At 40.1% G+C, this 17,125-nt stretch overlaps 1 protein-coding gene across 2 annotated transcripts; it reads right to left on the minus strand.

The window, feature by feature from the left end:
* Window positions 1-369: 369 nt before the first annotated feature.
* col9a3 (collagen, type IX, alpha 3) lies at window positions 370-16,055 on the minus strand. 2 transcript variants are annotated; one of them, XM_063464946.1, is made up of 33 exons: window positions 15,823-16,055; window positions 14,960-15,028; window positions 13,632-13,667; window positions 13,010-13,081; window positions 12,818-12,871; window positions 9,982-10,017; window positions 9,543-9,566; window positions 9,306-9,359; window positions 8,494-8,547; window positions 8,276-8,317; window positions 8,109-8,165; window positions 7,517-7,570; window positions 7,350-7,403; window positions 7,151-7,204; window positions 7,011-7,064; window positions 6,827-6,880; window positions 6,695-6,748; window positions 6,557-6,610; window positions 6,413-6,466; window positions 6,265-6,309; window positions 6,122-6,175; window positions 5,951-6,004; window positions 5,151-5,204; window positions 4,997-5,068; window positions 4,423-4,458; window positions 4,184-4,228; window positions 3,637-3,669; window positions 2,877-3,023; window positions 2,707-2,761; window positions 2,404-2,586; window positions 1,667-1,744; window positions 1,276-1,497; window positions 370-1,143 (listed from the first exon to the last, which is right to left on the minus strand). In XM_063464946.1, the coding sequence occupies exons 1-32, from the start codon at window positions 15,886-15,888 to the stop codon at window positions 1,313-1,315; spliced, it is 2,037 nt and encodes a 678-aa protein (XP_063321016.1). In that variant the 5' UTR covers window positions 15,889-16,055; the 3' UTR covers window positions 370-1,143; window positions 1,276-1,312. The 2 variants fall into 2 exon arrangements, with proteins under 2 accessions (XP_063321016.1, XP_063321014.1); XM_063464944.1 differs by having other exon boundaries at window positions 370-1,497; window positions 15,823-16,054.
* Between the last annotated feature and the right edge of the window lie 1,070 nt (window positions 16,056-17,125).

Here is a 17,125-nt window from a genome sequence, read left to right on the forward strand (position 1 = left end):
GGAAGGGCTTTCCACACACAGATGGCGCTGTTTCTCTTCGAAAAGCACAGGCGGCGCTCTAGTTGGCAGATGCCGTCCCTGCAACCATTTTATTTTGATAATACATGCAGTATTTATATCCTGTATTCAAAATTGCACTTTAATGTCTTGTTTTCTGTTCATTTTTATTCATTCAGAATGTTTTTCTACTGAGTGCCTGCCAACATCTGTTCTGTATTTGGATATTTAAGCAGTTTGGTATCGAAGTAAGTGTTACTTCCTAGTTAGTTAATGGACTTTTTTGATTTCAATGTTTATAGCAGAGTATTCTGAAAAGCAGACTGTTCATTTGATATGTAGAGAAGAGTAATGTTTTACTGAAAAGTGGCTTTATTTGTTCTTTCTTACAACATGTCGCTGTAGCATCTTACTGTACATACAACAGTCACCCACAAATAATAAATAGTATTTAAAGTCATGTATATTTAATAGTTACAGCACCGGTAGTACATAGTGGATGTGGTCATTGCAGATTGGAAAAAAATACTTTGTTCCTAAAATTCTTAAACTGTATTTTACAATGTGTGATTTATGCTTTCATAAGTTTATTTTGCTTTTGATTCTGAAGTCTGAAGAATCAAATTCACATATCATAAAAAAAACAATAACAGAAAACAAGCTGTAAAAAAAAGACTATCAAACCTTTTTTTTCTTGCATTAATCTACACAATGTCTGGGAACCTGGATTTTTGTTTTTTATTCCTTTTACAGTACATACACAGCTCCTCCACAGAGGCTTTTATGCTTCTTGCACTTATTTCCATGTTGAGGTAACATCTGTGATTTACATAATGGGCCATGATAAATGCACATTCACATATGAGACAGTCACCTTTTTTTGTGTGTGTGTTATCTGCAGAAGGATGTTAATCAAAGTGTTTGGGGCGTTGAAGCAACATGTACAAAGTTTTTATACACAAAGGACTCATCATTCACTTTCCAGGTGTTTGTAAGTCAAGTCTTGTCATGTGATAGTACTTGGATCAATGCAGTTGTTCTCTTGCACTTCTCCTTACCTCTCTCCATTTCATATCATAACGTTGGTTGTTTGTTTTTTTTGTCTCTCAGTTGCGCTGATGTTCATGTCACTCGCTGGATGTTCCTCTATTTTGTCAAAAATATCACACCATCTGATGTTACTCTTCCCAACTTGTGATGCATGTATTTAAATAAAGAGGACTTTTTTTGTGGCCACTCTCTTCTTTCATTCCTTTTATCCTCACTTATAACTCTCACCTCGGAGTGGATGGTGTCAGGGTGCAGGAACTTATGCTTAATTGTTTTTGGGGTTAGAGGATTTCCCGGCAGGTGATGTTCCCTGACAAGCTGATGTGTCACAGATTCCAGGAGGTCCTTGGTGCCCAGTCCTGCCTACTCTGCCTGGCTCTCCGGGCTCACCTGGATCTCCTGGAGAGCCATCGCGCCCATCTTTAACAATTCCAGGTACCCCTGGAAGACCTGTGGGAATGTGCTGTAGTTAGAAGTTGCAGGAGTAACAGAAGACTTATACACTTATGTCTGTTTGACAAGTCTGAGATGAGTGGATGTTTAGAACAGTAGTTCAAATGTAGGTATAAAAAAGAAAATGATTGGTTCAGATGGAAGTGCTCCGTATGAGAGCACATACCTTGGTATCCTTGGTCTCCAGGAGGCCCATCAATGGCTTTACCAATGGATCCCTTATCACCTGCCTCACCAACATCACCTGTTGTGAAAGCAGAAAATTTCAATCAGTGGTGGAAACAAAGTGCATTTACATAGGTGTGGTGCTAAAGTACAGTTTACATGTTTCCTTTTTATACCAGTTTAAACTTTACAGTGAATTCAAACCTTTGTGTCTTGTTGCCTCTGCTTTTTGTCATGACTAATTAGCTTTTCCACCAAATATGGCTCTCTCTTAACCCCAAAAACTCAGGATGGTTTCATGGAAGTAACTGTTCGAGGCTTAGCTAGATCAAATGATCCAATATTTTAGTAAGGAAAAGCAAACAGAATTCATATTTGGGTAGCAAGAACGTTTTTTAGCCCAATAATCATCTCACATTCTTTTGCTGGTAATCAGCAGCCTTAACTCCCTCAGTGTGCAAAAAATATCTTATGTATTGTTTCTACACTGAAGTAATGAATGATTAAATCTCTTTCCATCTAAAATGAATATTTTTATTTTTGAATAGTTAAGTAGTTATGTTGCTAATATGTCTTTTAATACAACGTGTTTACTGGTACTTGTGTACTATTGCTATTTAGTGAAGGATCTGAGTACGTCTTCCATCATTGACGTTAACCATCTGATTATGCAACCGTAAGGCTAAATAGGCAGTGAAATTATTTTTGTGCTCCTGTGACATGTTTCATTTTTCATACCTCTGGGACCTGGATCTCCAAGTTCTCCTGGCAGGCCTCTGTACCCTGGTGGACCTCGGGCACCTGGATGCCCAATAGAGCCTGCAACTCCTGGCTTTCCTGGCGGCCCTGGAGAGCCGGGGCGGCCCACCATTCCAGGTGCCAGGGGTCTTCGCAGGTTGGCAGCCAGTTGTGCAACCTGATCTACATGTTGGAGAAGCACCAAAAGGTAAAAATCCCGCATTTAAAAAAAAAAATATATATATATATATATATTTGACAATAGAATGAGTTACACGTGAAGATTAAATTAGGATCTCTCACCATCAATCATTGGGCCACATAGCTCTCTGATGTGTTGCTCACTTGCCAGTTTACCCTGAAACACCAGATTTGAGGCAGTTTATATGAAACCATTTACATCTATATGTTTTAACCAGGTAGTTTTGTGCAGTCAAAAAAAAAAGAAAAAGAAAAACGAACAGCACACTTACAGGTACACCTCTCTTTCCTGGAAGTCCAGGCACACCCTGTTCCCCTTGAAAGCCCATTGGGCCTTCTTTTCCTGGAGGCCCTCTTCCCCCAACCTCTCCTTGTGGACCCGTCACGCCTTTAGGCCCCAGTTCACCTCGCTTCCCCGACTACAATCAACAACAATTATCTGTTAAATAACTCATTATGTTTGCAAAAACAAATTGATTTATTCCAAACTGAAGCTGAAAACATCCATAACATTTGATCGCTGACTAAACACCAAATGAGGAGCAAACTGGGTCTGTTGAAACAACGCGTTGGTGGCATCTTGTTGCTTGATAATTACTCCAACTAGCACAGCAAACAGTAAATGAGACTAAGAGAGGGTGGCTCATCAGTGCTGTCTCTAATTACATAAATTGTGCTGCAGCTTAATGTTACTCGCCTTTCCCTCGTGGCCATAGCAGCAAACAGGCCAATAAAGCTAAAGCAGCAATACCTATCTCTAATTAATCCTATTAAACATGGAATGTGAGGCTGAATCATGTGCAGTGACTCTGACAAGTAGGCAAAAGCTCAGAGCTAGGTGCCAGTTTTTAATGTTTAGTGAGGGAGCAAATACAGAGGGAGTTTGGAACAAACTTGCTGCTAATTACACCCACACACAACATCTGATCTTTGTTTGGTGTTAATAGATGTTAATAGTTTGGTGATAAAAAGCTGATTTCTAAGATGTAAAAGCACAAAGCATTGCAAAATGTAACAGGAAATATAGCTCACCTCCCCTTTTTGTCCAACTGGCCCAAAGGGACCCTGGAAATAAGGACATTGTTTTAGATAATTCTGAAAATGCTATATTACAGAACTGTATGCAGCATTCAAACAGTCAAACATTGTTTGGTACAGCATCTTTCATGCAGCTTTAAATTAAAAAAGAGGGGATAAAGACAATAGATAAGAGCCCAAAGTCATGCTAAAATACAGAGAAATACACTATCAGAATAAGTAGATTTAAATAATTGTTTATAATTGTGTAAAATTATCCATATTTTCAGTGTTTTCTGATCCATTGGCAGCAAAAACTAAAAGATACCTCCCTAAAACTTTTTGTCCAGCACCATAAAACTCGTGTGAAAGTACCCGTGGAGCCAAATACACTTGTACAAAACAATGAAGTGCGTTAAAGACACGTGCATGTACTTGAGTAGGTGGAATGGCCTTAGCCTCTGTACCAAGAGTACAACTAACTACTGCAAACACAGTAACTGCTCTGTAGGTTACGAACACCGCAGAGTGTTAGTATTCAGACAATGACGAAAACACTTACAGGATCTCCGTTCTCTCCTGGTAACCCATCACTTCCTGCAACACCCTGAAATGACAACGTGAGATCTGAACTGCATGTCACATATTTCATAACTGAAGAAAGTCTTTCATTTTATAAGCTTATGAAAAATCTATGTATGGGGAGGACTATACATATAAAATAATAATTTCTTTAGTTTACTTTTCAAAAAGCTGGATGAAAACTATCACAGGACATCAGTGGAGATGTTGGTGACTTACCATGTCTCCTTTAGGTCCAGAAGCCCCGACTGGGCCCTATAGGATTGAAAAAAGAGAATGAGAGAATAAATAAGAGGCATGCAGAGATATTTATTGAAGGCCGGCTGGCTGGGAAAAGGATGGGGGTGGGGGATGAAAGGAAGCACGGTGGGCTGGTTGAGGGGAACCAGGACTGGTATAAAGGCTGGCTTTGTTCTGTCCTCATGTTCTGAACAGGAGGCCACTTTGTGTCTGTGCTGGGCTGCAGTTTGAGTTTATACCACTAAGACTGAGACAGGATGGTGATACAGTGGGATACAGTGTCCTAACATGAACACAGCTGGACAGTCACACGTCTCCACTGTGATTGTGTGGAGATACGCGGGGACACACCTACACATGTCCATGTTTGTTTTATACTGGGGTTGGGTTTTTTTAGCAACAAATAAGTCACTCCATCACTTTACATTTCTTGCTTTCATATTGTACTTCAGCAGTAAACTGGTCACATTTGCATTTTGGACTACTGGGGTGACAAAATAGACATTTTAAGATGTTACAGGGACATCATTCTCCTGAATAATTAAAAACCCACCCTGTCACCAAATTCTCCACGAATTCCTGTTGGTCCTGGAAGACCCGGATCTCCCAAGTCTCCTTTGACTCCCTGCAGCACACGACACACAATCAGTAAATTAAGAAATAATAATAAGAAAAAATGATGATGATAAATCATTTAAAGCAACTACCTGGAAGCCTTTCACTCCCTGAGGCCCAGGGTTGCCCACTGGTCCAATACCACCCTGTCAGAAAGAGACATAGTCATGTCATTTTTCTAGAAAACACGAAGCACTTAAAAAAAAAAAAAAAAACCCACTGGAAATTAATGATGCTTCCTTCTTTTGATTCGGGTAAGAGAAACTAAACAAATGCAGGAGGTCGTTATGTGAGGCAGGATTTGTTATGCAGTGCGGTGTGTGATAGTAGGGGTGTTAATTCCGATGCGAGTTTTATCTTTCTTTCCTTGCCGCAGGCTCTGATGTGAAAAACAAAGATCTCTCTGTTTATAAATTCCTCCCTCATGAATACCTGCCCTCCCTGTAGGTATCGCTCCATAACTCCACCTTAGTAAGTCACTGAATCAGAGAAAAATACTCCTAGCACTCTTCGAGATTATCATTCACATGGAAGGCCAGTGGTTCATTTTATTCCAATTTAGTACCATGTTGTAGACTGCTCGTCGTTTTAGCCTTTTACTTTGGGCTCTGTTAATCCCATTTCTTTTTCAGCCATTGTGGTTTAAAAACCACCCACTGGTCATTAAAGAAGCAAACTTTAAAGTATTGGAAACTCCTAAGCCTAAATTCTATAAATGGGTTATAATCAAAAGATGTGCAGCAGGAATTTTAATAATTTCGTTTGTAAATGTGGCAGAGCTTATATTGAGGCTTTTTCTGATTTTTTTTTAAATAGCAATGCTAGAATTTCAGCAATGCACCAAAAGGTAGTGCATGATTTCACTTAATATACAGCGTGATCATTAACTTACCGCCACTCCTCTTGGACCTGCTATCCCCCTCTCTCCTGGGATGCCAATCTCACCCTGAAGAGAAGCGAAAGAAATTGCAGACAAGTCAGAAAAAATTAGAGAGCTCACCTGCTGGGTCAAGTGACACATTTATTAGACTGTAACTCCCTAAAAGCACCATCAGATACATACAGGAATACCTGGCTCTCCAGAGGGTCCCATCTCCCCGGGCTTTCCTGGATCACCCTGGTGTAAAGGAATGAGAACATAACAGTTTTCCTCCATGTTTCTAATCATAGTTTAAAAGTTAGAATATATTTTGTGGTGATACTCACAGCTTCTCCTTTAGATCCCTTTGTACCAGCCTTTCCTGGCAGACCCTAGAACCCCCCAAAAATTACATGAATGTACATAAAAAAAGCACAGAAAGTGAAGGTGATTCTCATGGCAGTGGTGAAAGTGGTGATTATTAATAACACTTACAGGAAGGCCATTTGGTCCTTTCTCTCCAACTACCCCGTGGCGTCCAGGATCGCCCTGTCAGCAGACAGACATCATAGTTGGTGTGAAATCTCTTTAATCAAGCAGTTAGAGCAAAATATATATTTTTTTAAAAAAGCATCTTACCTTCTCACCATCCAACCCTGGGGTTCCGTCTTTGCCATCTCTGCCAGGAATACCCTGTTGAATCCATCAGATATGACTCGCATTGTTCTGACAGGTGATATAAATATAGAATCTTGAATTCTGTATATTTGCACTTACAGGCTCTCCTTTGGGCCCTGCTCCACCAGAAGCTCCTTTGGAACCAATTTTACCCTGTTAAAAGACACACTGACACATGATATTTACATCTTATGTATACACTCAAATCACAGATCAAATTTTTTTACATACTATTTCTCCTTTGGGTCCTTTGAATCCCTGTGGTCCTTTTTCTCCGCCATCACCCTGGAAACATCAGATTAAACACACACACAGCTATTTATTGATGGGATCTGCCATTTATTTAAGCTGTGAACTACTAACCAGCACTGACAAACTCTTTTTATTTTTGTGATATAAACATTGGGAGACTCACTGTCTTTCCAATAATGCCAGGGATGCCAGGCTTGCCTCTGAAACCAGGGAAGCCCTGGGGACAAACAGAGAACGAGGTCAAAAGAAACACCCTGACACAAATCTACATCTACTGAGTGAAAACAGGTAAAAGCTGCTTACTCTGTCGCCTACAGGTCCCATTGGGCCTTGTAAACCTCTTAGACCACGTGGACCCTGAAACACAGCATTTGAACATTTTGAAGGCACTTTAAAAGACAACAACAGCCTATTATCATCAAATAATTCTTCAAAAACTCCTTGTCGTAGTGCATTAAATCAGCAAAACTTATGTGGGCAAAAAACTGTGGGCATATCTCACCTGCAGGCCCACAGTGCCAGGAAGACCTGGTGGACCTGGTGGTCCAGCGTCACCCTAGAGACAAAACAGGGCAAAATGTAAACATTAAATTGATTCTCTTTTCAGCCGTAATATAAAATAATAATAACAGAAACAGCAAAAATCTTCAAGCCATATATCTAACTCACTTTCTCTCCATCTTTTCCAGGTTCTCCCTTGTCTCCTTTGTGCCCAGTGTGACCCTAAATGAACACAAACACACACAGAAGTGAATGCCGTCATGAGCCGAGTGCTTATATTTACAAACTGTGAGATTTCAGCAACATTTTGGGTTTACTGTGATGTAGATCTAATAAACTTTGGAAGGATGTTTGATGTACGCAGACTGTATAACGATAACACCTCTGCTTCTTCTTTTCACCACACAGCTTCCTCTGTGCAGTCGTGATGGACTACGGATCATTTAAGCAATGCTCCCACAATTCAGCTCATTTTTAATTTAATTTTATTGGAATGCCAAACATTTAGTTTTGTGCATTTTAACTCCATATATTGTTTTTTTTCATGAGCAATGCCATGCTACATTGCTGTTGGTAGGTTAGTAGATGTAGGCTGTAGCAGCAGATGCATTCTGAGAAGGTCATCTTACATTTCTGAAACACTTTTGTTAGTGCTACTTAAATTGCTTTTTATAGTATGACTCTTTCCTGTCGGCCACCTTTGGTCTAACATTGTACTTAAAAAACAACACAAAACAAAAAACACCAAAACTCTGTTTACCTTGAATCCCGGCATTCCCAGAGGACCAGGTGGGCCAGGGGGGCAGATTGCAGGACACTGCAGAGTACAGAGACAAAAAACTGAGACCTCTACAGCCAGTGTATGTAGAGAGCACATACACTGGCACAGTTTTCTGCAGTCACACCGTTTTCACAAGAAACACTTACCAGAAGCTCTCCATTGAGATCATGAAGTGTACCGGGAAGACCCTGAGAGATTGAATAATGACAACACAAGTGAGAAATACGGCGACATTTACTTTAAACGTGACTTTGCTGCATTCTTTGTTTTTTAGTGCTTTTCCTGATATCCACTGGGTGACTGGGAAAATATGACAATGTGGCTACTGTACCAACACCAGATATACAATGATAACTGCACTTACTGGGAGTCCATCTGGGCCAGTAGGTCCCGGTAGTCCTGGAAGACCCTCAGGACCCTGAGAAACACACAGAGGAGCATCAGGGTAAGCAGAAGCACCTTCAGCATCTCAGGATAAAAGACGTGATTATTTTCCGAGTTGGAAGGTTGTGATGGAACTAGATTAAAATCAGGAATTGTCTTTGTACTGTACTCAAACAAAAATGTGATTTTCTTGTTTTCAGTTCACACTGTTGTTTGAACTTAACTGTACAGAGTGAAGTAAACTTGAAACCTCTAGAGCAATCAGAACAATTTCATTTAAAAAGGAAACGTCTTGCTAGACTTTTTTTGTAGAAAACCCCTATCAAACACTATTTATGATTATTCAGTGAACAACCGATGACCCGTTGCTATAGTAATTCTGAGAGTAGCCTGAACATTACACTGAGTTCTAACAGGCCTGTGGGGTCTTTGGAAACCTACTGAGCTTTTACAAATGAGCGGAGTTCAGCCTAAATAAAGTGTGACCCAGTAGAAACACTGACGATGTGTCCTTCTCGGTCAGTGGTTATTCTTATCCTCCTGCTACAGTATACAGAAATTTAGGGCAACGTTGTCCTGGTTGATTTGAAGCTGAGATCACAGGATCTGTTAGCTTATTGTTTCTGCTGCAGAGGCTCGTGTATACATTTTCTGCGATTATCTTTTCACATTAAAAATCAAGTGGAAGATAAGAGTTTTCTGTAGATACAGAAATGAAACAGACTATCTCATTCTTATTCAAATGAAGAAATCCCTTAATGATGACAGGAGATCTTAATTAGAGACACTCACCACTGGGCCCTGGGGTCCGGGTCCGCCTGGCAGCCCGTTGGTGCCGGGAAGTCCCTAGAAACAAAAGAGACTGGGTGTTCGCATGCCACCAGAGTACATGTGCCGCACACTGTCTGAACTACTTTAAAGAATAATGAGCATCTAATCGCAGAATGCAAATAAGCAAAAATAAATAAATAAAAAATGACACCACAGGTGTACTCCCCCAGAACAACATAAAAAGTGCTGTGTACTCACTGAAGCTCCTGGTCTCCCTCTGCCCTACGGAAGACACAGGAAGGCAAATTAAGTCACAAACACCTGGGAAATGATTAGATTCACACACTGAAACAATATCCACCATGAGAATATTTCTCATGGATTGTTGCTTTGAGGCCAGTGTGCGCTTATGTATATGACATCTGAGTAATCCTAAGACAAAATGTGACACTGCTGCCTGAGTCACCCAAGAGCTGATCATAAACCTGACTTAACAGGAGCACAAGTACAGAAAGGTATTCTCTCAGCATGAAATAATAAAGTCTGAAAAAAGTAACTGCCGTAGGTTTAATAATTACTGTGGGTAAAAGTATTTTAGGGAAATATTCTGTGTAACAGTAGCCTCAATCATATGTTTACTTATAAGAGAAGAGGAAAATAAAGGCTTGTCAGGTTTTACACATGTGGGGTTACTTACAGGAGGTCCAGGTGGCCCAGGAGGACCTGCTTCACCCTGTAGATAGCAAGGCACAAATCACAATCAGCCTCAGGTATAAACACACCTAGTAGAAACTTTTAAGGCCCATATCTCATTCTATTCAATTCAGTTTATTTATATAGCGCCAACTCACAAAAACACTCACCCCAAGGCACTTTATATTGTAAAGTAAAGACGCTACAATAAATGCTCACATATAGACATAACAGAAATGCAGATTTTTCCCTTTTTATATATATACTTTAGGTTTAAAGTAGCCTGTCTGCAAGAGTTTGTGTTTTATGTGTTAATAAAGCCTGCTATTCCAGCAGGATGAACAGTACTGGTGATAAACATCAACTTATTCTAAGTGAAAAAAATAGTTTCAAACAGTACAACGTCCATCTCGAAGCAAGCTTCCATAGTTTTGGCAATACATTTCAGCCTAGTGTTAGGTCAGGAAGAGCCAGCCCACAGTTCTGGTAGATCTTAACAACAGACCTACATCAGCTGAACACTCATCTGATGCCACTTTATGCATCCAGTTGGTTAATATCATGCAGAGCTGAATCTGTCTTGGTCTGTCTGCCGTTTTTGTGCATTTGCAAGCCACTTTGCAACCCGTTCCCGCCCAAACACCTGCTGTCATGCTGTATCAGATTTGTGATCTGCCACTATTGATGGCATATATATGAAAAATAAAGGTTGGAGGACTTGGATGGGTTGGGGACTGCTCATGCAAGGGGCCTAAATTCAACTTGGTTTAAGTTAGGCATTAAGAATTACTAGCTTGGATTTAGAAAAAGGTCATGGTCTGGGTTAAAATTCAATGGCTGTGATCTCTTTTAAAGGTTTGATTTCTTGTTTGCAATGATGGTTCCTTCCTGCTTTCTCTGGACAAAATATGTGCCTCTGACACAAAAATTATATCTAAATATGTCACAAAATATTATAATTAATGTCCATGAACATGAACATAGAAAAAATACACTGCTGGTTCAAAAGAACTCATTGGGTGGGGACTTTTGTTTTTGACTGGGCAGTATAGATGAGAATCTTGCACTGAATTGGAGGTGTACACTGAGCAATGTTATGTACCTGAAAAAATGAGATCAGCTAACTACCCGAATATGTGGAATGACCTGGTTTTTCCATCAATGGAATTTTTGTTCCCTGATGGCAGAGGCATGTTCCAAGATGCCAGTGCCAGGATTCTTCTGGCTCAAACTGTGAAAGTGTGGTTCACGAGGCATTAGACATCATTTTCACTCGTGGATTGTCCACCACAGATTCCAGATCTCAACCCCAGAGACAATCTGTGGGATGCACTGCAGAAGACTTTAGCAGATGGACTCTCCCATCATCAGTACTGGAAGATGTCGACAAAAAAAGGTGTGAATGGTGTGAAATATGTGAGCCAAAGGGCTTTTTTGGGCTGAGCTGTAAAGACTGCTTTTTTGTGAGCATCTCATGTGTCGTTATGACACTTTTTCACACGTGCATGGGAGGACGGGGAGGTCCCAGAACAAAGGCATATCGTCAAATATTTAGTATTGCACATTAAAAATAAAATATTAGTTGAACTCATGTGTAATATTTATACAATGATGCCCTCCCAACTAAACAAACAAACAAACAAAAGAAAGAAAGAGCGAAAGAAAGATAAAAACAGATAATCTGATTGGGTGGGCCTAAGTTTGGTTTTCTAGCCAAGATTTAGGCTAGCTCTGGAGGACACAGTAATAAGATGCTTTTTCAATAATTATTTTTCAAGTATTGGACTAAATGATCAAACTGTGGTCTGCTGAGGTGCCCCGTCTTCTTTTCTTTTAGTTCTCCTTTGTTTACTTCCTCCGAGCTGTATTTGTGGTGCCTCAGAGGACGACTGGCAAAATGACTCCAAACAGATGTAACACAGCAATGTTACACTAATTCGCTCCATTCCTCAGCGTGTAATAGGACATACTGTCACACAAATCATAAACAAATGGTTGTGAGGTTGCTGTGTATACACTCACACAGACTTTACTTTATGTCTGATTCAGTTAGTTGTACTTTGACTCTGTCAAAGACTTTAACACTTTAATCCTGTTTGTCTTTGCATGACTCTTCAGTACTATGAGCCAGCAGTAACAGTGTAGTTGTCTGAGTAATCAGTGACATGGGTTGACATAAGCTTCCTCATTAAGTTGGCTAATTAGTGGAATTGCTAAGGGGCTTGGAGAGTGAGAGCATTATCTGTCTAGTTGGTCACTTTGAAGCCATTTAATAGTGGCCCCATGGTCTTTATCATATCATATGTTATATTCATATATTCACAATGGTAAAGAAAAGCCTTCCTGTTTCATCGTAAGACGCAGCAGCAGTTTGATGTCATAGGTGCTGTAATTCTGTCTTCTCTTGTGCTTCTGAGAGGATAATACCTGTTTACCCTCGGCATTGGAGCAAGAGTTCATTATCTCCCATGGTTTCACAGATTGGTGGGAAACGGTGTGCATTCCTAGCCGGATTATGGAAGCAGTAGAAATTAATCCGATTCTGATCCCTCATTAAAAATATTCCCACTAGGAGGCTGAGCCAGCTTGACAAATCCAGGCCGACAGAGAAAGCACAGACCTTGTGCCTGTTAGGCCTCTTAAACATCTTCATGCAACAGAATCAACATGCAGAGTTTGCATGCATACGTATATGTTCCTACATGTGTCTTGCAATGGCTGACTTCAGCTAAATTATGAAGGCCAGTGTGAAGTAGATAGGAGGTCTTTAAACCCAGCTTGTGCATCTTTAAATGTATTCGCAGTGTCCCAGAAAGCTCACAAAACTGAGAAAAACTTACTGGTTCTCCTGGGGGTCCATCCCTGCCAAGAGGACCATCGGGACCTGTCAAACCCTGGAGAGGAAGTGCAATGATGTTTTAAACAGTAACTGGTCATTTTATAGCATCTCTATGTTTGTGTACAGATAAAAACAGAGCTGGTGTGTTGATGTTAGTTTAAGGACTGGCTGTGTTTGCTTATTGGACACTTACATCTACACCTGGAAGTCCAGGCAGTCCTGGTTGTCCTGGTCCCCCTGGTTTTCCCACTTTCCCTTTGGGACCCTACAAAAGCAGAGTGAGTAATTTAAATCCCAGATAAACAACTGATTTCTTCTTCTTGTATCACAAAATCATCATCAAACTAAAATAAAGGAAAACACGTTAAAGGGAAAACCTAAAAGAAAGACTGTAAAGTAACACATTTCTGATTTCAGGTTATTTAAGGCACCAAGGTGCTGTTTTCTTTCGACTGAAGGCAGGGTAGTCGGATTACTTTTGAGCTAGTAGGAAAGACTCCTGATGTTATGCTTAATTTATTTGTTTTGCACATATAGTTAATTGTTAGTGAGTTGCATATTCACTATTTAAATTTAAATGGCAGCCTTTCTTTGCTCCATAGTTCATGGATATGCATTTTACTTCAAGTGGAGGAGAAACAGTTCTGTCTCTGGAACATGGTCTTTAAACAAGTTGCATCTATTTAACACCATTTTACAATAATTTGACCAATTTTGAGGAAGTCAAAGGTGCAAGAAAAACACTTACAGTTAGGTGCATGCTTATAGTTGTGACTGAATAAAACGCACTTTGCTTGAATTGTTGGAATACTCACTGGTTTCCCTGGCAGACCGGGAGGTCCTGGTTTACCCTGTTAATTAGATAAAAAATAAAATAAGTAAGTAAATTTGTTTTCAAGCTAATGTTGAACCAGACAACTTTCAAAGCCACTGCTACACAGACCCAAAAACTTTAGTGTTTTATTGGAGAGCCAGCATTAGCCCCTCTTTAATATTCATCAGTAACTTAGTGTTTTAGGTAACTGAAGCAGTGAGACTGTGGGCTGCTTCACTCTATACAATGTTTAGCTTCTGCTGTGCTGGGGAAGAGCAAACACTACTAAACCAGTCAGCGACCTGATGCTGACCGGTCACATGATAAAAGCTCCAGTTTGGTTTGTATAGGGGAGGGGTGCTGAAGGTGCAGGCAGGAGGTATGAGGTGTAACTTCAGATGGTCTCACGGGGTTGGGGAATGTATGAATGGGCCCTCTGTTAGCCTAAGCTTCACTGGAGTCACAACTAAAAGTTTTCTGACAGGCATGGACAACATTTGGTTTGAGTGTTTTTCTTTTTTTAGTTTAGTTTGACAAAAATCAGAAAGGATAAGGGAGTACTCTGCAATGTTAGCAAAGTTTTTCTTTTTACTTAGCTTGCCTGTAATCCAATTTCCTCTTCATCCCTGTGCAAATAAAGCCTCATTTTATTGTTTTACTCTCTATTTATTTTTTACTATAACATCATATGCTTACCTGCAATAAAAACCTTAAAGGCAAGGCATCAGGGGGATGGAAAAACATTGTCTGTATTCTCTGACTTGTCTAACTACATGCTATGATGGCCCTAACACTGTATGAGTCCTGTAATCAGCTTAAGAAGCACTGTAGACAACATAAAATGTTTTTTTAAGAAAACATAATCAGCCAAACAGTTTTTCTAATTTAGTTTCACACAACTCTGTTCAGAAGATAAACTTAAAGCCTGCCTACCTGATAGCCATCATTGTCATTTAATACTTGTAGGAGGGGCTGTGGGAGGAGTCACTCAGATAAAACTAATAAATAATATCACCTATCCACACCTAAGCACAAGCAAACCATAGTATACCATAGGTAACTGAGTGTGAATCTCTATATAAAATAAATATGAATTTTCAGTTTTAAAAAAATCTGTCAGTATCCTTGTTCTCTACTTTTACTCCCAATTTTGCTTAAAAGATGAAAATAAATAAATAAATAAATAAATAAATGTGGGTTTATTACCCACAAAAATATAAGAGCTTACGCATCTACTCTTAACTCCCATCGTCTTTAACTTCGGTGCATGTTTAATAGTCTAAATGACAGAGAGGTGTTTTTATATGCAGACACCCTTGGTCTACTCACGTCAGTGCCATCCCTTCCTGGTGGCCCTGGGGGTCCTTGTAGGCCAGGAGCTCCTCTGGGGCCTGGCCTCTGGAACATGAAATTCATGAGAATCAACTTAAGCGACCCTCTTTTGATGGAATGCAGTAAAAATTTGGAGGCAACAGAAAGTGATGAGAAATGTTTGGCATATTTTGACACAGTGACTGTGAGAATGAATAAGCTAAAGGGAGAGAGAGAAAATAATGAAACTAATATTAACGATGTAACGGTAAATGGTCACAAACATATACAACACGATGAAAAACATTATTCAGTGCTGTAAGAACACTATGAGAATCCTCTTCAATTAAACCTGTACTGCTATGATCACCCAATACAACAATTTTGTCCTAAAGACTTCCAAATCTTGCACCAGAGCTCGGCTCAGTCAGGGAGTGAACAGAGGTTTCATTGTGCGCACTGATCTTCAATCCGCGCATTCCACAGGTTCAAGCAAAACATCGGCCTGACTTCACTAACTAGTGCAAAAGATAGAGCCACCTGCACACAATTACACTGCAGAGCAACAAACCTGCAGAACCAGAGAGACCCCTGTTCATTCTAGTTCCCCTTTAATTTGTCAGGAGTAATACAATATATGTACAACTAAGGAAAAAGGTTCACAGAAAGCATCAGGTTCTCAGGTAGTGTGTAAATGTCTGCTTGAAACCTGCCGGAAGAGAGTCACGTCTGTCATCATCATCATCATCATCACTTTCACCAAAAAAAAAGGATACACTTTTTAAATTACTGGCTTACTACATGAGATCTGCAGGTAAAAAACAAACCCATCACCAATGACGCGCAAAGAAAAAGAAGGGTAATAACTTAGTAACTCTTACCTGGGCTGAGGATGATATCAATAGTTGGGACAATAAAAGCACCCAAAGCGCAGAAAGCACCGCCATAGCTCCCCACACGCCCTCACAAACCCGAGTTTATACAGAAAAAGTCAAATCCCCGGCCCTCGGTCCTTTCTCGCTCCCCCCCAGCGTCCAAAACGGAGCCTTCCTTCACCTGGCGGCGCACAGCTCCTGAATAGCTTTCTCTTTAGTTCCAGATAAACCAGAGCCTCCAGCCGAAGGGGCTGAACTCAATCTAGCTGGCTGAACACAGGCGAGAGGGGGTGGGGGGGAGGAGAAGGTGGTAGTATGCAGGGGGGAGACAAGATTTCGGACTCTGAAAATGTGGGCCGAGCTAAAAATGTATTACAAAAAAAGACAAAAAACAAAACTCCACACAGTGAAATGTATGTGGAAGAAACACAGGAAATAAAAAAAAAAAAAAAACGTTGGCCAGCAGGGGCGACACCTCTGGTTGTAAAAAGGAGCCTGATTATACAGAAGTAAACGGGGAAAGCTCTGCTGCTCTCCTCATGTATCCAAACGTTTTCCATGAGTTTTTGGTTTCAGTTGCTAGTTACAAGTTTAGTTTTCATACAGATTCTTGACTTTTTAGGACTCAAATAGAATAGTTAACAGCTGATTGAGTGTTCACCCTCAGCATCTGAGAGAACAGCTGTTTGATACACATACAGGACTCTTGATAAATTTCAGTCTGGCTTTTAGAGCTTATTCCACTGAAATGTGTCACCAGTGAGAGTTTTATGCGTAGTGACCAAGCTATGGTTGATAGGTTGAGATACTGGGTGGGTGTATTGGGGTCTGCTTTGGAGACTGTTGGATCAGTTTGTGTGGCTGCAGGCCCTCTTCCACTTCTCTTGCCACATGGTTTTGTTTTGGGGCCTTTAACATTTCTGTTATATCTTCTCTCTCTGTAGCACATTTTGAACATTTTAAGGACATTTCTTATCAATACTACACAAATGACATTTAGTTATATATTGCTATTAAGCCCCAAGATTTTTCTGAACTACAGATCTTGCACAGGTGCTTAGACTCTATTAAAACTTGGGTATCACTTTATAATGTCACACTAAGCATCAGTAAGGTGTTAGCAAGTACTTAATTCATCATTTATATACCATTACTCCTGCTCAGTATGTCATTCATAAATACAGATATTTATTCATCTGTTACTCCATGTACAGCTATCACTGCTAGTAATAATCATAATCATCATCATAATAATAGTATCTGTATGTAGAAGTGGCATACTATGGAGGAGTAGTGTATTTTTGCATTC

Source organism: Pelmatolapia mariae, linkage group LG20 (assembly GCF_036321145.2).
Source record: "Pelmatolapia mariae isolate MD_Pm_ZW linkage group LG20, Pm_UMD_F_2, whole genome shotgun sequence".
Taxonomy (NCBI): domain Eukaryota; kingdom Metazoa; phylum Chordata; class Actinopteri; order Cichliformes; family Cichlidae; genus Pelmatolapia; species Pelmatolapia mariae.